General features: G+C 54.9%; 2 protein-coding genes across 5 annotated transcripts; one reads left to right on the top strand and one right to left on the bottom strand.

Moving 5' to 3' along the window:
* Nucleotides 1-24: 24 nt before the first annotated feature.
* TSPAN31 (tetraspanin 31) lies at nt 25-9,170 on the bottom strand. Of its 2 annotated transcripts, none has more exons than XM_059403575.1 (6): nt 9,085-9,170; nt 1,867-2,034; nt 1,536-1,616; nt 1,083-1,214; nt 662-775; nt 25-562 (listed from the first exon to the last, which is right to left on the bottom strand). In XM_059403575.1, the coding sequence occupies exons 3-6, from the start codon at nt 1,611-1,613 to the stop codon at nt 488-490; spliced, it is 399 nt and encodes a 132-aa protein (XP_059259558.1). In that variant the 5' UTR covers nt 1,614-1,616; nt 1,867-2,034; nt 9,085-9,170; the 3' UTR covers nt 25-487. The 2 variants fall into 2 exon arrangements, with proteins under 2 accessions (XP_059259558.1, XP_059259557.1); XM_059403574.1 differs by lacking the exon at nt 9,085-9,170 and adding an exon at nt 2,508-2,715.
* Nucleotides 5,074-22,547, top strand: AGAP2 (ArfGAP with GTPase domain, ankyrin repeat and PH domain 2). 3 transcript variants are annotated; one of them, XM_059403567.1, is made up of 19 exons: nt 8,277-10,207; nt 11,924-11,982; nt 12,563-12,650; nt 12,831-12,916; nt 13,066-13,213; nt 14,197-14,331; nt 14,609-14,718; nt 15,147-15,305; nt 15,471-15,557; nt 15,817-15,921; nt 16,610-16,772; nt 16,958-17,077; nt 18,343-18,471; nt 19,400-19,459; nt 19,691-19,839; nt 19,947-20,037; nt 20,159-20,381; nt 20,502-20,757; nt 20,940-22,547. In XM_059403567.1, exons 1-19 carry the CDS (start codon nt 9,040-9,042, stop codon nt 21,180-21,182), a joined length of 3,579 nt encoding a protein of 1,192 aa, XP_059259550.1. In that variant the 5' UTR covers nt 8,277-9,039; the 3' UTR covers nt 21,183-22,547. The 3 variants fall into 3 exon arrangements, with proteins under 3 accessions (XP_059259552.1, XP_059259550.1, XP_059259551.1); XM_059403569.1 differs by lacking the exons at nt 8,277-10,207; nt 19,400-19,459 and adding an exon at nt 5,074-5,371; XM_059403568.1 differs by lacking the exon at nt 19,400-19,459.
* Nucleotides 22,548-23,126: the final 579 nt, after the last annotated feature.

Raw genomic sequence — 23,126 nt, 5'->3', positions numbered from 1 at the left:
GCACTTAAGTTGTTTCTTTGAATATGGAGTTTAAATGGCTTTTATTTTTATATTCATTGAACTTCCCCAAACTGGGTCCTGCATATTGTAAGAAAGAGTTCTTGGTGGATTTTTCCCCTGGTTCCATCCCTGATTTACCCTGGAAGCCAGGCCAAGATATGTTGAGGTGGTCTGGCATGTGGAAGGGAAAAGAGGGGAAACAGAGCCAGGAATGACTCCAGACCTCATCCCATTTCATGCATTCCAGGAGCTTCCCATATTCTCTTAGGGAGAGAGGGAGGAAGTTGTTCTTTATTCTTTATGATCTTGTTCCTGCTAAACATGTCAAGGCATACAGCCTGGCTGTTCGGTCATCTTTGGAGGATGTGGCAAAGGGTCTTCCTTTTTCTCAAACAAAAAGGGCTACAGACCCTAGGTTTTCCCTAAGGGAGGAAGAAAAGCTTAGGGAGGATAGAGAACAGGAGAGATGTCAAAAGGATCTAGAGTCTTATAGAAAGGCACTGGGGTTAGCTCGAGGATCCTTCTGATTCCGAAATCTCATTGCTAGCCAAACGCCAAGAACCTGTAAAAAGCAAAGGGAAAGAGATTATCAGCAATTCCGAATCTCTGGAGCAAAGCCAGACAGAGAAAGGGTATATATGAGAGAACTGAAGAATGTTACCTCTGTAAAGCTAAAGAAGAGTCCAACACCTCCCAGTATTTTCAGGGCTTCATCTGAATGCTTAAGAAACTTTTCTCCACACATCTGGCATGTGGAGCTCCGGCTCTTACAGATCTGAGGATAAAACACGTATGTGTGTTTAGAGGATGCTGAGTTGCTAGGCTGCCCTGTCCCAACACCCGTGGTGAAAGGTCCCAGAAATTATTTGCTAGTTTGTGATCAGTATCCTACAGACTGAAATCCCACTTGACAAATTCTCTAATATTTGTATCCATACCTCCTTCCCCCTACCAACACGTGGCCTCAGGGCAAGAGAGCTGCTAAAGAGAGACAATCACATTCAAACTCTTAAGTCTCCCCATTTGGGCATTGTCCTTAACTAGCTTTCCTGCACCACCCCCCCATCTCTGCACCAACTCACTGCAGTGCAGAAAGCGTAATCCTGTTGATACAGGGTTGTAAGGTTGAACAAGCCACAACAATCAAAACTTCTTTCCAGTTCATCCCGGGTCTTGTTGCTCATGACCCACCAAGAAGCATTGATAACATCTGTCTGGAGAATATAGGCAGAGGGAAATCACTGGATGCTGCTGACCAAGAATGCTCGTACATCTTGCTCTTAGTTCTGTATCCCAGCAAAGTCAGTCAGCATCCCTCAGAAACAAAGGTGTATTATACAGAAAATGATAAGAATCTACCTTGGGTTCTTCTGGAAAATACTCATGGGAAATTGCCCAGGCTTCCCAGAGGAAGAAAACAACTGAAGAGTCTGGAAGCAGCAAGCCTACTAAGAGGTCCAGACTGGATGGGGGGCAGGGGGGGGCAATTAAAAGGATAAAGGGGAAAACAAGTACTTGAGAGGGCATGCACTTACCTGTTTGCTTCGGTTAATAGCCAGACATGAGCAAGAGATTCCAAACTGGAAGATGAAGACCAAACCAAGGATGATCATGTACTGGGAGGAAGTTATGGGAAAAAAAAAAGTCCTAGATTCCTTTATGTTGCACCTATAATAACCATCTGATGTCATCTGTTCATAGAACTTACAAAGCCATGTTAGTTGAAAACAAAACCATCAGCTCTGTTTCATGAAGTATGGTAAAGGGCAGGGCCAGGAGACATGTCCCCAAGATCCTCCAAGTCTACCTCTCAAACATTCCCAGCCAGTTCAGCCCTCCCAAGAGCCCCACTTAAGGTCAGGATACAAAGAATAGCAGTACTTGGTGGTGGTTGACAGCGCCCACCAGTCCAGCCACAGCGATGAGAAGAAGGAAGACTCCCACAGCAATGACTCCTCCGATGATGTGGATGCTGGATACCAGACCCAGACCCTTACCCCAAGCAGCCACTCCAATGAGCAACAGGCCTACCAGCTACAAGAAACAGAGTAGGTTACTTCTCCAAAGAACTCGAGCACAGCCAAAAGCCATACAGGGAGTCTTGAACAAAAAAGAACTGAGTGTGCGGAGAGGTGTATGCGCCCACCAGAGGTCGAAATGGCTGGGATGGGAGTGGGGGCAACAGGGATAGTAGAGTGTGTGAGCATAAAAAAGGAACCTTTAGCTTCATGCATCACTTCTATACTGGAGAAATAAATTCAGAGGAGGGCAGAATGGGGCTTTATTCCCTCAGCCCTCAGTTCATTCCCCCCGCCCCCCAGACAAACCCTGTGGTCGCCGGAAGTCTCCCCTCTTCCCACGGAAGTCCCCTGGAATTCCCTCTTCGCCGGAAGTTCTCGGGATCTTCCCGGAACCCCCAGTACACCCCTCTTCCCACCGGAAGTCCCCTAGAGATTCTCCCCACTCCTCTTTCCGCCCCGAACCTTCCCCCACCTCCAAAACCTCACCATGTAGACCACGTTGAGAGCGCACAGCGCATTCTTGGAGCAGGCAAAGCCACCGCAAACCATCTCCCCAGCTTTGGGGACCCAAGTGGTCCCAAGGACTTGGGGGGAGGGTCTTGGGGACTGCCTTCTTGGACCTCGACAGCTTCTGTCTCTTTAAATCGTGTCCAGCCAAACCCAATCCTCTGCGCCTGCACCGTCCCACCCCTGCCTCTGGATTGGCGAAACTCTGGGCTAATCCAGGACGTCGGTGGCCTGAATGCCAATCAGTCTGCATTGCGTCACTGACCCGCCTGCTGGCCCCTCCTTAAGATTCTTTATTGGCTGAAACTTAAAACTGGGGGTAGGGCTTCCATAGACTCTCCTAGGGACCTGAGCCTAAACTTCAAAACCCCGGATTGAAAGCTGAGCTTTCGGTTGTCGCCCCTGGGAGGGGGCTGATCCGAGGGAAGAGGCTCAGGAGATCCCTAGTGGAAAAGGGAGAAGGTGCCGCTTCCAGGGCAGGGTGAAAGGGCTCCTCCCCTCGAGGGAGCGCCCTTCCCCGCCCCTTTCCCCTTGTCCTGCAGTGATCTCATGATGACGCCATTGTTTGTTGTTATTGCATCACACTCAGGAACACCCAAGGAGCAAAACATCGAGCTTCTTAGCCCGGCCACGGAGGCCCCGGGTTGGGCACAATAACATCCAACAAATCGTCACTCATTTGCAGGTGTGTCCACTAGTACACACATCGTTTTTCTTATCCCCTCCTAACTGGGTGTTGAATATGCTAGAAGTTCAGTGTGAAAAACAGCTGCCTTGAGCCAGGGCATTCCTGTATGTGACAAAGCCACAAGCGCAGACCTGAGTGTGCTCGGTATCTTCAGAGTTCGTGCCTGATCCGGGGCTTGCAAAAAAAAAAAAAAAAAAAAAAAAAGTAAAAGGGAGGGTTCTGGAATATGGAATATGAATAGGGGAAGGAAGGGTCTCCGCATTTTCACTCTGGGGGTGGGCATAGAGGTTGATCAGTATGCTTATTATTGAATAAATGCTTTTCATGAAGATGGGAAAAGGCATAATTCCTCTTTCCCCCAAGAGAAACAGTCGCAATGGGAACAACAACAAAAAAAACCTCCCTTCAACCCCACAGGATGATTTCAGTTTAATTTTAGTTTCTATGACTGCCGAGGCAGGAGAGTCTGCCAGTCAGACTGCATGGGTTCCAACTCTGCCACTTACCTGCCGCCTAACCTATGGCTCCTGGTGGCTGCTTCCTCATCTGTAAATAGGGATAAATAACAATACACCTGCCTCTTGGGTTGTTGTGAGAATTGAATGAGTTGATATATGCAGAAAACTGAGGACAGAACCTGGCACACAGTCAACACTTAGTTATCTTTCATCAGGCTCTAAGTTCCAGTGGGGAATCCTAGCCTCCAATTCCTTTATCTCCAACTGTACGAAGAGTCACATAGGTATAATCCCCTATCCTTCATAAATTAGTATCAAGAACATATGCAGAAGAGACATTTGGCAGGGCCAGAAAGGTTTGAGTCCTGAAACAAAATGATTAGGTCAAATTAGTCACCACCACCCCATATACACCCCGCATCTTCATTCTGTCCTTTAATTCCTCATTCACCCTCTTCTCTTTCAGGTCCTAAATCAAGGGCAAGACAGTGGTATTAGGAATAAGGGGAACTGGTTGGCAGGCATCTTGGTTCGGTGGTATAGTGAAAAAGAGTATCAGAGTTGAAATCAGAAGATCTAGACTGAACAAGTGTGCCTGGAAGCTGGCTCAGAGAAGGGAGTGTGCAATGCTTGATCTCAGGGTCATGAGTTGGAGCCCCATGTTGGGTGTAGAGATTACTTAAAAATAAGATCTTAAAAAAACAAAACAAAAAAAGACCTTGACCCATAGATTTGTTTCACTTCTATTGGCCTCTCTGAGCTTTGGTTCCCCTTCCTGTACCCCTTGGGCCTATCATAAAGACCATATATTTGAAAGTATGTCATAAACTATTGTTATAGACAAATATTATGAAAGTAATTGAGAGAGCATGGTGGTTTGGTCAGGTTATAGTTGCTGTTCTCCTCCATAACCTGTTCTCCCCATAACTACCTGGCCTTTTGAAGCAGGAGGTGGTTACAGTGGGGCAACTGACTGAGGAAGTGTTATGGAGCAAGATGTAGGTACACGAGCTCTTTGGATGCGGTGGGTATAGAGTGGGTGGTGAGAGTACAATTGCAAGCTGAAATGCAGGACTGTTAGGGTGAGAGACCAAGTGTGTATACATTCCTGTCGGAGTTTGAGACTGAACAGAAATCCGTAGGTCACCAACAGTTTCGGATTGCACCCAAGAGATTGGGACCTGGCTTGGCACATTTTCCTAGCACCAACACCCATCTTAATTAGCCACCTCCCACAGGAGGCTCTAGGATGTTTGTTAAGGTCTCTCCAACCACCTGGCTGAGGAATCCTAGGGGCTGGCTGGCAGAGCTCATGGGCCAACGCTAGAGGGGGTGGGAGGTGCAGCAGGTAGTTGCTGTCCCAGGCTGTGGGTTTGAAACTCACCAGTCAGGAAGTGAGGCCGACAGACGGAAGGGCGGGCAGGAGCAGGGAGTTCTGGGGCACAGCAGAAGGGGCCTTCTGGTGTTTGGGGACTAGGGGGCCATGGGCGTCAAGGCCAGAGGTTGCTGTTAGCCCGGCAAGACAGGTCTGGGCAACATGCATGCCCAGAGGCAGCTGGCTATCGCTGCAGTGAGAGCAGAAGTCAGACGACACGAGGTGGCCAAGCAGTCTCTAAGCCGCCTCAGGAAGCTGGCAGAGAGGGTGGGCGATCCTGAACTTCGGGACAGCATCCAGGCCTCACTGGACAGTGTGCAAGGTAAGAGAAAGGTTAGCTGCCACCCTGGGAGTATTGAGGACCAGCAGGGGCATAGAAAGGTCTGCTGTATCACACATCACTTCCCAACCAGCCATTTCCTAGTCCTCTAGATGGAGCTGGAACTCGGGGGAAGAATATATTTGGACAGGATGGAAAAAAGATATGGGAGGTGTTGTTCTTCCTCTTTCCTCAACTCTGATCCTTCTCCCAGGGGATAAAAAAACAAGTCAGTGCTGAATTGAACTTCTTGGCAATGGAGAAGTGGGTGAGCATGGGGAAGAGAGGCCGTGACAGACCCATGGTAGACTTGGACCCTGCCTGGGGAGTCCAGGGCAGGAAGCAGTGTGGGGCAGGAGGTTCTGGGACTGGATAATGTGTTCATTCCCAGGACCCACAAAGGATCGGTGACCTCTTGTTCTCCAGCTGTAGAGAGAAACACACACACACTGAAATACACCATGCAGAGAATCCCAGGCTCTCAGGCACATGCTATCGCTCAGACTGTATGCTTTGCATAGCCAAAGTGTAAAGAAGTCCCTAAGACTCTTTTCGGTCCCCTCTCTTCCCCATGCTCCTGTTCCTGTCCTTCTCCCCACCCCCAACACATACACCTTCCGCTCTACCTCCTTAGTGCCATTAGAGCAAGTGATGACAACACAGGGAGGAAGTGCTGCCATGGCAACACCATCCGCCACATCCTCCTGCCCACCCCAGCCTTCAACCCTGTGGTGGGGCCCCAGCAGGAACAGTTTCTCTCTATCCACAGGGCCCCAGCACTAAGGAACTGGTGGAACTGAAAGTCATCTCCAGCCTACTCTCCTCTCATTTACCTCTGAGGTGGCAAAGAGCTAACAAAAGCCAGCTATGTTGTTCCTGAAAGGTGTCTGGGAGAAATACATCCTTCATCATAGCCTGGTCTCCCAGCCGCTCCAGTCTTAGTTGCCTACCTGGGGTGTGGTGGTGGTTCAAGAGGCCATTCTTTCCATCAGGGACACCTCCTGCCAGACCTCTCTGAAGGTAGAGGCCCCCAGACCATAACTTGGGGAAGGAACATTTGGTTTGGGATCCTAAGGGGACAGTCTGATCCCCTTCCCATTGCCTTTCTGAGGCTAGTGTCCTTCTCAACTCCTGTCCCCACCCTTTGCCAAGAACAATGGCTGACACCTTTCCTACAGCCTCAGTGGGAGGAAAGGCAGACCTAGGGGGAGTGGCCTTATGGGGCCTCCTAGGGAGGAACTCCAAGCCCCATCCCTGTAGGAAAAAAAAAGAGGGGGAGGAAAAAGGTTTGGTCCCAGTGAAGGAGTTCTGCTTAGCTCTGGAGGAGGGCGTGAGGAGGGGTGGAGGCTGAAATCTCCCAGAAGACTCCAGTCTTCATAAGTGATTTGTTCCACTCCTTCTCTAAGAGTCAGGATTCTGTTCCCACTGAACAGAAAGGAAAACTGACGCCACCAAAGGAAGGAAGGAAAATTAAGGCAGAATTAGCAAATCTCCTTCACCTTCTCTTCCAGAAAATTCAGAAAAAGTTACTGAAGGGTCCCCTGTCCTGGGAATGGTCTTCCTTGAGTGGGGTGGAGAGGGGGCTGCTGACCTCAGGACAGGACCTGAGAGGGATTGGGTACAGGTCCCAGGGAAAACAAAGGGCATCCAGCATCCCGGTTCCACCACCACCCCCCCCCACCCCCTACCAGGCCAGGCACACTGCGGGCTCCTGCCTCCAAGAGCCGCCCACGACAGCACTTATTATAGTCTCAGCTGCGTCAGGAGGGTGGGATGCCAAATTAGGGGAATGCTGAGACTCCCTGAGTCCAGGGAGGGGTCTCCAAGCCTGCGGGAAGCCCTCCCACCACTCTGGTCCCTCCCTGACAAGTCTCAGCCTCCATTCCCCATTGACCTACCCCCTTCAACCTTCTCCCCAGGATAGAGGACAGTGAGCCTTGAATTCCAGGGTCCCTAGAAGGTGGTGAACACAGAGCAGACAGACGTTTTCCATTCTCTCTATCTCCTCTTTAACCTTCTAAAAGAGCTCCACCTGGAAAACCTCAGGAGACAGAATCAGAACCCAAATGAGGCTGGCTCCCACCACAACTGAAGGGGTCCTTATATTCAGGGGTACTAAATACCCTACATGTGGCTAACTAGATGCGAGGATGGTGCCTCCATTAACCCCCAATACCCCAGCAGGTCCCTCCACCCACCATACACACCGATTCTCCTCTCTGCTTATCCCTGCTGATTCTGAGGCACTCTTGGAGCTACGGTTGCTATGGAGACTGGATGCATTTTGGTATGGGGGGTGTCAATCTGTAGACATATTTTTTCTCCTTCCACCTCAAGCTGGAGCCTTTGACTCACTTTTTGGCCTGGGCTCCTGGAGTTCTCGGATCTCTCCCCTCCTAAGACACCCCCCTCCTTCCTACCCTGCTAAGTTCCATGTTTGTCTCCATCCCCAGGGAACACTTTACAAGTTCACTTTGGGACAGTTGAGCTCAAGTCGTGGCCCCATCAATATACTGCGTGTGTGGGGTGGAGTGGGGTGGTCAGGGCGGCTGGGTGATGGGAAAAAGAATGCGTGCAATCACCTGGGGGAGACAAGGGGTCCTGGGAAAGGGATTTGAGGACTCCTCATTTCCTCACTTGAACTTCCCCATAATTGGCGGTGACCGCTAAAATCATGCCGTTTTCCCTGCGGACTGTCCATCCGTATACGGATTTTTACCCTTATCCCTAAACGCCACACCCGACAGCCGCGTTCCCTAACCTTGGTGCGCTGGGGGAGGGAGCTAGATTGTTGGAGTAGGTGAGTCCAAGTTCTAGGAAATCCAGCCCAGGATTTGGGAGGGAAATCCAGTCCTGGATTTTGCACCGCCTTCTCAGACAGCCGAGCTGGTGGAGAGAAGGTGGGGGGGGGGGGGTAGGGGGGGGGGGGGGGGGGGCCGCCTCCTCCTCAATGTGAGGGGAGCGCCCGGACACAGCGCGCATCCGGACCGAGCCGAGCCCTGGCGAGCCCCCCGGACCCTTCGCCCGGATCTCACGCCCCTTCCTTCCCAGACCCCAGACCCGTGGGTTCCCACCCCCTAAGGCTTCCCTCCTTCCTCCCCCGCTGGCGCCTGTATCTCCATCCCCAGCATCCTCCCCGCGCCCCTGCGAATCCCCCGCACCACCAGCCTATTAGCTTCCCACCTTCCTACAGACCCCCTCTCCGACCCCCACCCACAGCCCCTGTCCCCTGAGTCCCCATTCCCCGCCCCTGCCTCCCCCGCACCGGTTCTTCCTCTACCCCAGCCTCGGGTCCCTCTTTTCTGCCCCCTTTTCCTCCCTCTCCCCTATTTGCCCCCACTACTGTCCTCCCCGCCCTCCTCCGCCCATCTCGGCGCCCCCACCCAGGCCGGGGCGCAAGGTCCGGCGCGCCTCCCTGGAGCAGCACCAAGGTCCCGGGGCTCCAACGGGGTGGGGGCGCAGGGCGGGGAGCATGGGGAGGGGGCGCCCCGTGTGATGGGAGGGGGGCGCAAGCGGAGGCGGCGGAGGCGGCGGCGACAGCGGAGCCGGGCTGGGGGCTCAGCGGGGTCCGGGGGCTGGGGGCAGCGAGCAGGGCGGCCCCATGGCCGGGCCCCCCTGAGGCAGTCCAGGGGAGTCCCCTCCCCTCCCCAGCTCGGGGGTCTCGGGGCCCCATGAGCCGGGGCGCGGGCGCGCTTCAGCGCCGGACAACGACCTACCTCATCTCGCTGACCCTGGTCAAGCTCGAGTCGGTACCTCCGCCGCCGCCTTCTCCGTCTGCGGCCGCAGCCGGCGCCCCTGGGACCAGAGGTGCGGAGACCGGGGATCCTGGCAGCCCCCGAGGCGCGGAGGAGCCGGGCAAGAAGCGGCACGAGCGTCTCTTCCACCGGCAGGATGCGCTGTGGATCAGCACGAGCAGCGCGGGCGCCGGGGGCGCCGAGCCCCCCGCCCTGTCCCCGGCTCCGGCCAGTCCGGCCCACCCCGTCTCCCCCGCTCCCGGCCGCCGCCTCTCCCTTTGGGCCGCCCCTCCGGGGCCCCCGCTCTCCGGGGGGCTAAGCCCTGACCCCAAGCCCGGGGGCGCCCCCACCTCCCGGCGCCCCTTGCTCAGCAGCCCGAGCTGGGGGGGCCCGGAACCTGAAGGCCGGGCAGGCGGCGGCGTCCCGGGCTCGTCCTCCCCGCACCCTGGCACCGGCAGCCGGAGGCTCAAGGTGGCGCCTCCTCCACCGGCCCCCAAGCCTTGCAAGACCGTAACCACGAGTGGCGCCAAAGCCGGCGGGGGCAAGGGCGCGGGTAGCCGCCTGTCATGGCCCGAAAGCGAAGGCAAGCCCAGGGTCAAGGGGTCAAAGAGCAGCGCCGGGACTGGAGCTTCTGCTGCTGCCGCCGCCGCCGCCGCTGCCGCCGCCGGGGGAGGAGGAGCGGCAGCCCCGACCTCTGTTGGGGTCGGGGCTGGGTCGGGAGCTCGAGGGAAGCTGTCCCCTCGGAAAGGCAAGAGTAAGACCTTGGACAACAGTGACTTGCACCCCGGACCGCCTGCTGGCTCTCCTCCTCCGCTAACCCTCCCAGCAACCCCGGCTCCTGCCGCTGCTGTCACCGCCGCCTCCGCGCAGCCCACTGGGCCTGCACCTCCGATCACTCTGGAGCCTCCAGCTCCAGGGCTGAAACGGGGCCGGGAGGGGGGCCGAGCATCCACTCGAGATCGCAAGATGCTCAAGTTTATCAGCGGGATCTTCACCAAGAGCACAGGGGGGCCTCCTGGCTCCGGGCCCCCTCCTGGTCCCCCGGGCCTGTCTTCTGGCAGCGGGTCCAGGGAACTGCTGGGCGCAGAGCTCCGCGCCTCCCCTAGTGAGTAGGACCAGGGCCTGAGAACAGGGAGGGGAGGGCACGTGGAATGCTCAGCTTGGGGTGGAGGAGAGGTGTGCAGGGTTGAACTAGGGAAGCTTCTCTCCTGGGTGGGTGGATGAACCACAGTCACTCTTCCGTCAAGGCCTAGGGCAAAGACTAAGCAGTCCTTAGACCTTTTCACCTTAGGGTGAAAAGGGGGTGGGTAGCTACAACGTGCAACCTGAGAGATGACTTGATTTCAAGGGGACCCAGAAAGCCTTGGCTTTCTGGGAAAATAATGCCCTTGGCCAGAGTAACTATAGGAAATTACTCCCAGAGAAGCCCCAGACCCCACTTCTAGCCTCAGCTGGACTCTGGGAGCAGGGGAACACAGCTTTGCCTTGCCTAGATAAACAGTGAAGGTGAAGAGGATGAGGAAGCCTCAGTTTCTCCTGAGCACTTGGAGCAGGTGGCATGAGAGTGACCTTGCAGGCAGTTCCTTGCAGGGGATATTCTTCCCTGGGCTGAGACCAGGCTAGTGAGGCAGCGGGAAGGGACTCTTGTTTCTTTCCATGCAGTGAAGGTGGTTGGGCTGGACGGGAGTGCGCGGGGGCTGGAACGTGATGAATACTTGAATGTGAAGTGAGAGGGGGCGGATAGGAGGCATCACTTCCCCCACTGCCCACCCCGGCCCCACAGCCAAGTTGAAACCCCCAGGGGGCTGCCCAGGAGTGACTCAGGGGGACGAAACTGCTGCAAAGGCAATTCTTAACCCCGGAGACTTGGGAGGGGGTACCGAGAAGGTAGTTTTGGGGGGGAGGGGGGAGGTGTCTTTTTTTTCTGGGAGAAAGAGTCTAGGGACTCTTGGTGCAGCTTACACTCCCCGGAGGGGAGGCGGGTTCGGAGCGGGGGCGGCCCCCGGGGTTTGGCTCTGGAGCGGGTGGGAGCAGATGGCTCCGGATCCCAGAGTTCCCGCCGCAGCTGCGGCGCCCCGGGAACGTCCGGCCAGTGTCAGGCGCGGGGGCTGGACCCGGCGGGCGGAAGGAGCATCCCCCCCCCCCCCCCCGCCCCCAGGCCTGTGGCTTCTCTCGGCCAAGGAATGGAGCCCTTCCCCAAGGAATGGAGCCCTTCCCCACACTTGTTTCAGAGGGTGCTTGTGGGGAGGATATGGGAGAGGGAAGCTTAGGCAAGTCCAAGCTCCATTGCCTGGGCTGTGGAAAGCGGTCAGGGCCACCATGCTGTTGACCTTGAAAAAGGGGAGGGATATCCCTCACCTCAGTTTCTCTCATGTGAAATGGAGATTGAGGAAGACCCATTCCCTCCCCTGTCCCACCCCTTCTCCCAGGATCTGCCTCGGAATCCAAGTCAGACTGGTAGGAAAGAGACCCTCTCCGGTTCTTCCAGAGGGGAAAAACCCGCCACTGTCAGAACCCTGGTCCCTGGTCTGGGGCAGACTTACGTTTGGGGATGTGCTTTAAGGGAGATGCCAACTGAAGTATTTTTGTCTAGCTGGTTCCGTTGCTAAGCAACCGCTGAGCGGCAGCAACAGCTGTGGGGAGAGCGGCTAGGATGGGAAGACTGGGGACCACTCTCAAACCTCTCCTTTCCACACTGTTCTCCAGTCCAGGCAGAGTCCTGGGGGTTAAGGGAAGCTGCAAAAGGAGGAGGGGTGGCTGAGGGATGAGGGGTGCTCCTGGGCTGGGAGCATCCTCTCTTACGGCTCCTTTCCTATTGCAGAGGCTGTGGTCAATAGCCAGGAATGGACTTTGAGCCGCTCCATTCCTGAACTGCGCCTGGTAGGTAACCCAGTCCCCTGGTCTGTAAGATGGCTGAACTCCCACCCATCGCACTCTCAACTCTCTCCCCTTCACCTCTTCCCTTCCCTCTCTTGTGGGAATGGGGGATGATTTTCTAGTACTACTGAGAGTCTATCTTCACAGCACATTCCTGGGGTTTGATATATCCTTACCATTTTTCCTTCTTTTTTCCTGTTTGTTCATGGTTCTTGTCCGGGCTTCTCTTTATTTCTGGCATCTTCCCTTTAGTCTTTCATGTTCTATTGCCTAGAATTGAGTAAAACTTTCCAACCAGTGTCTAGGGCTCTGATGTTACGCCTCTCCCCCCCCCTCCCCCAAGCACGGACTGGGTTGCTAAGAATCTTCAGCCTGTGGTCCACTTTGAGCTTGGGATCATTTCTTACCCCACTCACCTGATCTTCCCAAATGCTCTCTTCTGACCAACCATCATCCAGTGCCTTCAGGATCCAGCTTGAATGATTTGACACTGCCAGTCTCTTTGAGTTCTCAGGAGTGTTCAAACCTAACCATTTGGCCTCCTTTTAATTCTCACAATCTCTGCTCCACAACCTGTTCTCAGGGTGTGCTAGGCGACGCCAGGAGTGGGAAGTCATCGCTCATCCACCGATTCTTGACAGGTTCCTACCAAGTGCTGGAGAAGACAGAAAGTGAGTTCTCAGGAGCCATAGTAAGCTAATGTTTTGGGTCGGGAGTCCAGGATCAATGACTAGGCAGCTGTGGAGAACAGAGGAAAGGATAAAGCCACAATAGTTTGAAATACAGGGAGCATAGGGAAAATTGGTGACCTGTGACCTCTGACCTACTACCACTTCCACCTCTCTGGACAGGTGAGCAGCACAAGAAAGAGATGTTGGTGGATGGACAGACTCATCTGGTGTTGATCCGAGAGGAAGCTGGGGCACCTGATGCCAAGGTGAGGAGTGAGATGTTGGGATAGGCAGGCTGGCTGGGGTCAGCGCTGGCCAGGGGAGAAAGCTCTGGTTTCCCAGAACTCCCTGGTCATAGTGTCCAGAGGAGTAGACTTGTCTGACCTCCCCCTTTTGCTCCCTCACCCCCCGCAAGTTCTCAGGCTGGGCAGATGCTGTTATCTTGGTCTTCAGCCTGGAGGATGAAAACAGTTTCCAGGCCGTGAGCCGTCTCCATGGACAGCTGAGCTCCCTTCGGGGGGAAGGACGAGGAGGACTGGCACTGGCACTGGTGGGGACACAAGGTAAGGAGGGCCTGGGAAAGCACTGCTTTCAGGGGGAGTCCTTGAGCTGACTGCTCTCACCAACACAGGTGAGAGCTTGGTAAGGTGTGGAAATGGTCACTTGGATTGCAGGAACCCTCCGGAAGGAGCCTCCGTCTCCAACAAGGGAGTCATTAAACCAAAAAAACTTCCCAGGGTCTAAGCAAAGAAAAGAGGAACCTCCAGGAAGACGGGGACAGCTATAGGAGCAATCTCCATTCCTCGGAGATGTCACCTACCTTGCGTTCTCACACCGCTATTTCCTGTCACCACCATGGCAAACACAGAAAATCTCAGGCTCTAGTGTGGATAGAAAGCCTTCTATCTTCCCCTTGTTACAGCTGGGTCAGGCTGACACCTTTCAAAGGAATGTATCTCAAAAAGAAAACACAAACGAAACGATGGAGAAAATACAGAGGGCAGAAAAGTTTGAGTTCTCAAGGAAGTGATTCAGGGGCTCTCAGATGCTACCAAGTCCAGGAGAAGCTTTTCCAGTACCCACCTGTATGGAGCTGGCTCGACTTTCTGTCTGGATACCTATCCTGCAGGAGTCTGCTTCCCCTCGCCACTTGCCTCCTGGCTCCTTGATGCAGAGTGGACAGTCCACCTGTTCCCCGTGGACATTCAGCCTTTTCCAAGGTGAACTTCCACTCAGCTCAGGGGTCATTGGATTTGCAGGGCAAGGTGACGGGCCCTTGTGAGTCTCAGCCATTTCAGACCTGGTCAAGAAATTCTGCTCCCCTCTTGGGTATTCTCTGAGGACACATATACAGAGCTCTCCCAGCCTACTCCTCCTGCAGCTGGACTTGTGAGCTGGGGCCCAGTCTTCAGAGAAGAGGGGGATATTCTCTCTTCGCTTGTCCTTGGTGTGCCCAGCCTGGGACTGGAGCTGGAGGGAAAAGCAAGTAGGAAGAGTTGGGGAAGTGACGTCCTTGTCTATTCCTGCCCCTCTCCTGTCCCCTCAGACAGGATTAGTGCTTCCTCCCCTCGAGTGGTGGGTGATGCCCGTGCCAGGGCTCTGTGCACAGAAATGAAACGCTGTAGCTACTACGAGACGTGTGCAACCTATGGGCTCAATGTAGACCGTGTCTTCCAGGAGGGTGAGTATGGTGACTCCCTGCGTGTGTGGGGAGCAGGGAGCCAAGGGCCTGCCTGCGTGGGAGGGAGGAGACATCAGGGAGGTCAGAGAAGGTTTGCTTAATAACCCCGTGGTCTTTCTGGGCTGGATGAGCTGCCAAGACTCCAGGTGCACAAAGGCCACGGTGACAATGAAGTTGGGGCCATGTTATCTCCTGGGAAGTTCTCAAAATTGGGCAACAGAGGGTGGTCTTGGGTATCTGCCCTGTTCATGTGTCCTTCCCCTCCCCCTTCCTCCAGTGGCCCAGAAGGTGGTGACCTTGCGAAAGCAGCAACAGCTTCTGGCCGCCTGTAAGTCCCTGCCCAGCTCTCCAAGCCACTCGGCTGCTTCCACTCCTGTAGCTGGGCAGGTGAGTCAGGGTTTCAGGGTCCACAGAGGGGCTGGTAGGATGCAGAGGAGGGGCTGGTGATCCAGGAACAGGTATCGAGTACCAACCAAGGAGGTCGAGGGTGTGGGGCGGGGGGGTGAGCAAAGGGAAAGGGCAGTGACACCATTTGTAGAAAGTTCATTGGACTGGAAGTCAACCGGGTTTGAAATGCTGTTCGGAATGTCCTCGAGCAAGTCACCTAAACCTCCCAAGGTTTCAGGAAAATTGTATGACCTGATACTTGCAAAATGGAAAGCATATGACAGTGAGGAGTTTTATTATGAACGATAATGCAATCAAATCGCGATGAGATCAAGGAATGTCTGGAATTCCTCCTAACTAAATGTAACTATAGCTTGGTGGGGTGGGGGGATCTCAGCTGTTCTGCTGACTCCTTCATCTATCCCCAGGCTAGCAATGGGGGCCACACTAGCGACTACTCTTCTTCCCTCCCATCCTCACCCAATGTTGGTCACCGGGAGCTCCGAGCTGAGGCAGCGGCGGTGGCTGGATTGAGCACCCCAGGTTCCCTGCACCGGGCAGCCAAACGTAGGACCAGCCTCTTCGCGGTATTGGACATGATAACTCCCCCATCCTCTGGCTGGCTGTTACCTGCCCATCTTCCCCGGTCCCTAGACCCCACCTTTGGGCCCCTTTTCATTCATTGCCTTCCCTGTCCTTCCATCAGTAGATCCCTCTCCTCATTCTCTAACTGATGCCAATAACCATTCTAGAATCGTCGGGGCAGTGATTCTGAGAAGCGGAGTTTGGACAGTCGAGGAGAGACAACAGGGAGTGGACGAGCCATCCCCATCAAACAGGTGGGTGGTCCAGGGGCTGGGGGGCAGGCTGGACATACCTGGTCTTTATTTTTTTTTAAAGATTTTATTTATTTATTTATTTGACAGAGAGAGATCACAGGTAGGCAGAGAGGCAGGCAGAGAGAAAGGAAGGGAAGCAGGCTCCCCGCTGAGCAGAGAGCCCAATGCGGGGCTCCATCCCACAACCCTGGGATCATGACCCTGGACATACCTGGTCTTGACTGGGCTTTTCTCCCACATGTCTCTTTCCATCCTCCAGAGCTTCCTACTGAAGCGAAGTGGCAACTCCCTGAACAAAGAATGGAAGAAGAAATATGTGACCCTGTCCAGTAATGGCTTCCTACTCTACCACCCCAGCATTAATGTGAGTGGTCGAGATTGGCTGGGCCACACTGGCTGGCCTTGGACACCCTTCCACCTATACCAGTCTGTGTCTCTGACAAAATTTACCATCACTTCTGAGGAGCCCTAGTCCCATTTTCTTAGGTTCAGCAAACATGTGTTAGGCACTCACTATGTACCCACGCTGGAGAGGGGAAAATAGAGACATCCCCTGACAAACTTGCAGTCTAGTGGGAGAGAATGGAGGAAGGACCTCCACCTGGTCTGCCATTCAGGGAATGCTTTCTTTTTCTTCTTCTTCTCCTTCTTCTTCTCCTTCTCCTCCTCCTCCTCCTCCTCCTCTTCCTCTTCCTCTTCTTCTTCTAGATTTTATTTATTTATTTGACAGATCACAAGTAGACAGAGAAGCAGGCGGGGGTGGGGAGCAGGCTCCCCACTGAGCAGAGAGCCTGATGCGGGGCTCGATCCCAGGACCCTGGGATCATGACCTGAGCCGAAGGCAGAGGCTTTAACCCACTGAGCCACCCAGGGGCCCCCAGGGAATGCTTTCTGGAGGAAATAGTACTGGGCCAAATCTGGGGAAGCCATCCCCTAGAAACTCATCTGAATTCAGTCCTCTCCATGTCCTCTCTAGCCCATACTACTGGCTGCTTCCCAACACCACCAAGGATCTCAGATTTCCCACACTCTCAACCTCTGTACCCCTCCAGGATTACATCCACAGTACCCATGGCAAGGAAATGGACTTGCTACGAACAACTGTCAAGGTCCCTGGCAAGAGGCCCCCAAGAGCCATCTCTGCTTTTGGTCCCTCAGCCAGCATCAACGGGTTGGTCAAGGACATGAGCACTGTGCAGATGGGTGAAGGTCCTGGTGAGTGGGGCTCATGGCAGAGAGGCAAAAGAGTTGCCAGAGCTTGGGGATGAGGTGGGGTAATAGGGAAGTGGGGGCTGGGACTGGATAAGCGGGAAGGTGGGTGATAAAGAGGGGCTACATCAGAAGTGTGTCCCATAGACAGAGGGGCTCACTGAAGCTTTATCTTGTTCCCCTTCCAACAGAAGCCACCACACCCACCCCAAGCCCAAGCCCCAGCCCCAGTTCCCTGCAGCCACCACCAGACCAGACATCCAAGCACCTGCTGAAGCCAGACCGGAATTTGGCCCGAGCCCTCAGCACCGGTCAGTGAGGACCCACCCTCCATCCACTATCTTCCAGATGAGAATGGGATGTGGGTGGGAAAGGAACTTGTGGTACAAGCTTGGAGGCTGGAATCAGTGCATGAGCAGACACACTGAGCGTCTACTGGGGGCCAGGCACTAAGCTCAGTCATACTGTGATTATCATAATGGTTAACACGAGTGGGTTCTAGAGCTAAATGGATAGAACTTAAATCCTGGCTTACCACTTTGCAAGTTACTTGATCTCTCTGTGCCTCAGTTTCTTCCTCTGTAAAGTGGAGATAGAGGTTGCTTTGAGGATTAAACAAACTGAGAACACTGTCTAGCACATAGTCAGCTGTCAGTATTTGGAGTGTTTGAAGATATATATATATGATATATACATACATACATATATATACACACATACATAGATAGAATATGTATATACAGTTGCAATTTACAGTTTACTTATTGTAAATATTTATATACATATGTTTGTGTACATTTTAATGTTTATATACAATTATTTATTTATATACAATTCATATTTATATACAATTCATATTTATATACAACTATAATTATATGCAATTACTTTATATTTATATATGGTTTTATATTTATATATGATTTATATTAACATTACAGTATTTATATATAATTACAATTTACGGGGTGTCTGCGTGGTTCAGTGGGTTAAAACCTCTGCCTTTGGCTCAGGTCATCATCCCAGGGTCCTGGGATCGAGCCCCGCATCAGACTTTCTGCTCAGCAGGGAGCCTGCTTCCCCCTCTCTCTGCCAGCCTCTCTGCCTACTTGTGATCTCTGTCTCTGTCAAATAAATAAATAAAATCTTTTAAAAAATTACAATTTACAATATACTTATGCCAATATGCTTATGCACACACACACACACACACACACACACACACACACACAAGTAAACTGTAACAGCAATTCTCACAGCAACCTAGAGATAGAATAGAAAGAACGTCACTACAACCACAGGTGTAGATTATTATCCCCATTCTAGGGATGAAGAAACTGAGGCTCAGAAGATTAAGTGACTTGTTCAAGGTCTTAAGACCAGTTAGTGGCAGAGCCAGGATCTGAGTGCAGGTCTGACTCTAAACCACTCATCTGCCCACCTCCCCAGGCATGATCGAGGGGGGCCTCCTGGAGAGGAGGGGAACCAGAGCTAGTTCAGGGGAGGAGACAGGCTTGGAGAAATCAGGAAATCTGTGGAGGGGGCAACTGAGGCAGCTGTGTTCCCCCTTCCTAAGACTGTACGCCATCTGGAGACCTGAGCCCCCTGAGTCGGGAACCCCCTCCTTCTCCCATGGTGAAGAAGCAGAGGAGGAAAAAATTGACAACACCGTCCAAGACTGAAGGCTCGGCTGGGCAGGCTGAAGGTGAGGCCCTGGTGGGCAGTTTCATTCCCACCCCGGACCCTCACCCCCAACTCCAGATCCCTGGCCCAGCTCCTGCAGGAGGAGGACAAGTGCCTGAGCTGAGTGCTTGACTATCATTATCATTCTGCACATAACTTAGTGAAAAATAGAAGAAGATCCCTCAGCTCCTGTCCTTCCTCCCATTCCCCAGGCAATGCTTTTTCCCCCAGTAGTTCCCAGTCCTGCCATTCCCACACCCAATGACTACCATTGGTCTGTAGCTCCTGTTTCCTCTCTTAATGACCCACTAGTTTCTCCTCTTGCCCTCAACCCCATTTATCATCCCAGGCCCTGCACCCAGAACCCCCTGTGGCCCTCAGTGACTCAGCACCTGACTTCAGTGTCACCCATTGACTCCTCAGCTCAGGGACTCGGTGACCACCAGGCCCCCATTCCCAATAGCTTCTCATGATCACCAAGCTCCCCCAACAGCCCTTGACCACAGTGATCCCCATTCCTGCCCTCAGTGACCTCCCCAGGCCCCTGAGACTCCTCTGGAACCCCACGACCCCCTTGTCCCAGGCCCCTGACTAAACTTCTGTCCCCTTTACCTGTGTTCACTCGGATCCTGACCATCCCTTCCCTAGCCAGAGACCTGGCTCCTCACTGGTCATGATAACTGGTCCCCACACCCTGCTCTCTGCTGGGTGCTCAGACCCAGGTTCCAGATCTGCCTACTCTCATGGCTCTTGGCTTCCGCTCTACTCTGCTCCGGGGCCACTGACTTTAGTTCTGCTTTCTCTCCCCATCTGTCTGTCCTGCTTTGTCTCTGGCACTCTGTCACTATTTCTCTCCATCTCTCCATCTGCCTCTCTTTTTCTACTTTCTTGGTCTCTTTCTCTGTTCTGCTCTCCATTCTATCTCTATCTCCTTCGCTTCGGGAAACCAGCCAAGCGCAAAATGTGGAAACTAAAATCCTTTGGTAGTTTAAGAAATATTTATAAAGCAGGTAACAAGCGGGGAGCTGGGAGGGGCGCTCAGCTGGGGTGCAGAGGGGTGGGGGTGCCCCTGCCTTCCCCTGCATGTGCTCGGGCTTCCTGCTCTCCCCCACCTTCTGCTTCCCCAACCCCTCTGCCCCACTCCCAGGGGCTTGGGATGGACATCAGGGGGGAAGGGTTTGGGGAAGGCCACCCCTGTTTGAACTCCATCCCTCATGACTCCATCCCATCCCCCCACCCAGAGGAAAACTTCGAATTCCTGATCGTGTCCAGCACTGGTCAGACGTGGCACTTTGAGGCCGCCAGTTTTGAGGAGCGAGATGCCTGGGTCCAGGCCATCGAAAGTCAGATCCTAGCCAGTCTGCAATGCTGTGAGAGCAGCAAAGTCAAGGTAATGGGTGGGGGGTGAGGGTCGCGGCGAGCAGAGGTGAGTGTCTTGAGTCTGGAGAAGGGCTCAATACAAGGGAGAGTCAATACAAACCCCAACCCTTTCTGCAGCTGCGCACAGACAGCCAAAGTGAAGCAGTGGCCATCCAGGCGATCCGGAACGCCAAGGGGAACTCTATCTGCGTGGACTGCGGGGCCCCCAGTGAGCGCAAGGGGGCAGTGGAGGGGTCTGGGAGGGAGTGTGGTTCGCTGGGGTTGGGGAAGCCTGGGGCGCCCATGCTGCCTGCACCGCAGGGAAGCTGACCTCTGCACTCCCTCCCCAGACCCCACGTGGGCCAGTTTGAACCTGGGCGCACTCATCTGCATCGAGTGTTCTGGCATTCACCGGAACTTGGGCACACACCTGTCCCGCGTTCGCTCGCTGGACTTGGACGACTGGCCTCGGGAGCTGACCCTGGTGCTGACGGCCATTGGCAACGACATGGCCAACCGCGTGTGGGAGAGCGACACGCGGGGCCGCACCAAACCCACGCGGGACTCTTCGCGGTACGTAGTAGGGAAGCGGGGCGCTTAGGGTGTGCGGATCCCGAGAGGTTACCCGAGTGAGGGGCAGAGGTCCTGGGTGGGGGGGTCTAGAGCCCTTCCTGTTCATCTCTGGTCTTGTAGGGAGGAGCGTGAATCATGGATTCGCGCCAAGTACGAGCAGCTGCTGTTCCTGGCACCGCTGGGCACTTCCGAGGAACCGCTGGGCCACCAGCTGTGGGCCGCGGTGCAGGCCCAGGACGTGGCCGCCGTTCTCCTGCTTCTGGCCCATGCGCGACACGGGCCGCTCGACACCAGCGTGGAGGACCCGCAGCTTCGCTCCCCGCTTCACCTGGCAGCCGAGCTCGCCCACGTTGTCATCACGCAGCTGTTGCTGTGGGTGCGTGAGTGAGGATTGGGGTAGGGGGTTTTGGAGGGCTCCCGCTGGGAAACAACCAGGCGCGGGGGAGCCTGATGTCCCTAAAAGGACCCTGGAAGCGGGCCTGGAAATTCTGGGGAGACGGCGTGCGGGTGTCGGCCCTATGGGGAGTCTTGGTGACGCGGCCATCTCTGTCCTTCTAGTACGGCGCGGACGTGGCCGCCCGCGACGCACAGGGCCACACTGCGCTGTTCTACGCCCGCCAGGCTGGAAGCCAGCTATGCGCCGACATCCTTCTCCAGCACGGCTGCCCGGGTGAGGGCGGCAGCACCGCCACCACCCCCAGCGCAGCCACCACCCCCAGCATCACCGCCACGCCCAGCCCCCGCCGCCGGAGCAGCGCCGCCAGCATGGGTCGCGCCGACGCCCCCGTCGCGCTGGTATAGTTGCCCAGCGGGAGAGACTCCCCCACTCCCACACGGGCCGGGCACGACCACATCGGGCGGACCGCTGGACAGATGCACCCACTCACCTCTCCAATCCGCACCCCGGCCCACGGGAGCACTTCTTTCCCCCACGAGGGCACAGCCCCCACGCCTCCCAGAAGACACAAACTCACCTCCCTCTCCCCAACGAGGCATGGAGACCCCAGCTCAACACGCCCCCTCTCCACCGTTTCCACACTCGGATTGCTCTGGGTCTACCCGCTGGGTGTCTGTGGAAGCAGACCCCCAGTCGCGGTACCGGCTCCTGGGAGCTTGGATTTACCCGCTTGCGCCCCGTAGGGGTGGAGGGGGAAGACCCAGTCCTGCTTGTGCTCGACAATCCCAAGGCGGGAGCACATACCCAGGCTGGCTCCTGGGGCGACGCCACGCCAGAGGGAGGGGTTAGTACGTGGGAGAGCTAGCCCTGGGACTTGGGGCCAATACCGGGGACCCCACCCCTTCCATGCTAATCTCACTGCCCACTGAAGGGGGAAGGGCAGCGAGGGGCAGGACCCCTGCTGCCCAAGGGGGTAGGGGGGTCCCCAACCCTTTCCGTGAAAGGGACCATGAGGAGTGGAAATCAGGACGTCCCCCCACACCCACCCATGGATGGAAGCTAAAGGGCCGGGGGAGCCAAGAGCCTGGGTCCCTCCTCACTATTATCTCGGGAAGGAGAAGAGATGGAGCAGAGCGGGCTAAGGGGACAGGGGAGGGACCTTGTAATTTATTGCTTTGTTCCCCAACAAGGGGGCGGGGGCGGGCAGGGACTCGGGGAGGGCGTTTCAGGGTAGGGGAAGCCAGGGGTGGGCAGAGGGTGGGGTGGGGTGGGGGTGCTCTCGGGTTGTGAGTGTCTGTGACCGTGACTGCGTACCTGTGACTGTGCAGCGCCCGTGGTGATCTGGGGTAGGGGGCACCCCTGCAATGGGACCCCTCCCCCACTATTCTTCCTGTCCAGCCCCTCCCTCCCACTGGAGCAGCTCCAGACCCATCCCTCAACCCCATGATCCCTCCCAGCCAGGGCTAAGAGGATGTGAGTTGGCTGGGAGGGTTTCCAGGCCTCCTTCCCCATCCCCAGGAAGGGGGTGGTGGGGTGGATTTACCTGGCCCAGCCCTGCCTCCTTTAATCAATCCAGCCCTTGGACCGTCTGTGTCAGTGGTTTCCGGTCTTTTTTTTTTTTTTTTTTCTCAGCTAAAATATTTTGCAAAGGACCAGGTAATTGGGGAGGGGAGAGGGACGGGGGGCAGAGGGAAATGCCCTCATCTCCTCTGAGGCAGATGGTGTGAATCTTCTTCAACAGCAATTAAAGAGGAAGTGATTTTTGTCTAGGGGGGAGCTGCTGGCTTTTTCTTGAAGAGGCGGGTCAGGGAATGGACTTGGTCAAGGTGGGAAACTGGAGGTGGGAGAGGGCTCGCAGGGGGTGCCCCTGCTGGGGCTGGTGGCAGGACATCGGCTAGTAGGTCAGATACTTCCCCCTGTAGTGAAAGGTCAGAGCAAAAGTAGGGATCCAGGGAGCTGAAAAGTCCATGACTCCCAACATGACCCCCTTTCTGGGAAGGAGCTGGGGTGTGAAACTTAGAGGAGATGACAGGGGAGGGGGCTGCTTGGAGAGGGGGAGAAGCTGGGCTAGCTTTGGTTGAGAGGAGGATCTTTGGAATCAGATCGGATTTTAAAGCCAGGCCTTCCACTTCATGGCTAGGTGGCCTTGGGTGGGTTACTTCGGTGGCACCTGTTTATTGGTCATCCGAACCATCTGTTCAGAGGGACCTGGTGAGGACTCCAGCACTGGCCATGAAGGACTGCCCTAGGGACCTGATACCAGAAGTAGAGCTCATTATGGTAGGAGCTGGGAAATCTCACAACCACACAGGTCCCTGGTGTTCACATACTTCATGCCCAGCTGATGG

Source organism: Mustela nigripes, chromosome 6 (assembly GCF_022355385.1).
Source record: "Mustela nigripes isolate SB6536 chromosome 6, MUSNIG.SB6536, whole genome shotgun sequence".
Lineage (NCBI taxonomy): Eukaryota > Metazoa > Chordata > Mammalia > Carnivora > Mustelidae > Mustela > Mustela nigripes.
The sequence above is the reverse complement of the archived record's forward strand: the minus strand, read 5'-3'. Positions and strand labels throughout refer to the sequence as shown.

What these genes read in the sequence shown, in the direction of transcription:
- TSPAN31 (XM_059403574.1), bottom strand. Translation starts at nt 2,570, where the DNA reads ATGGTTTGCGGTGGCTTTGCCTGCTCCAAGAATGCGCTGTGCGCTCTC. An exon ending in CTCTCAACGTGGTCTACATG is followed by an intron (nt 2,035 to 2,507) that starts GTGAGGTTTTGG and finishes TGTTTCTTGTAG; the next exon opens with CTGGTAGGCCTGTTGCTCAT. An exon ending in CTATTAACCGAAGCAAACAG is followed by an intron (nt 1,215 to 1,535) that starts GTAAGTGCATGC and finishes TATATTCTCCAG; the next exon opens with ACAGATGTTATCAATGCTTC.
- AGAP2 (XM_059403567.1), top strand. Translation starts at nt 9,040, where the DNA reads ATGAGCCGGGGCGCGGGCGCGCTTCAGCGCCGGACAACGACCTACCTC. An exon ending in AGACCGTGTCTTCCAGGAGG is followed by an intron (nt 14,332 to 14,608) that starts GTGAGTATGGTG and finishes CCCTTCCTCCAG; the next exon opens with TGGCCCAGAAGGTGGTGACC. An exon ending in CCCACGCGGGACTCTTCGCG is followed by an intron (nt 20,382 to 20,501) that starts GTACGTAGTAGG and finishes CTGGTCTTGTAG; the next exon opens with GGAGGAGCGTGAATCATGGA.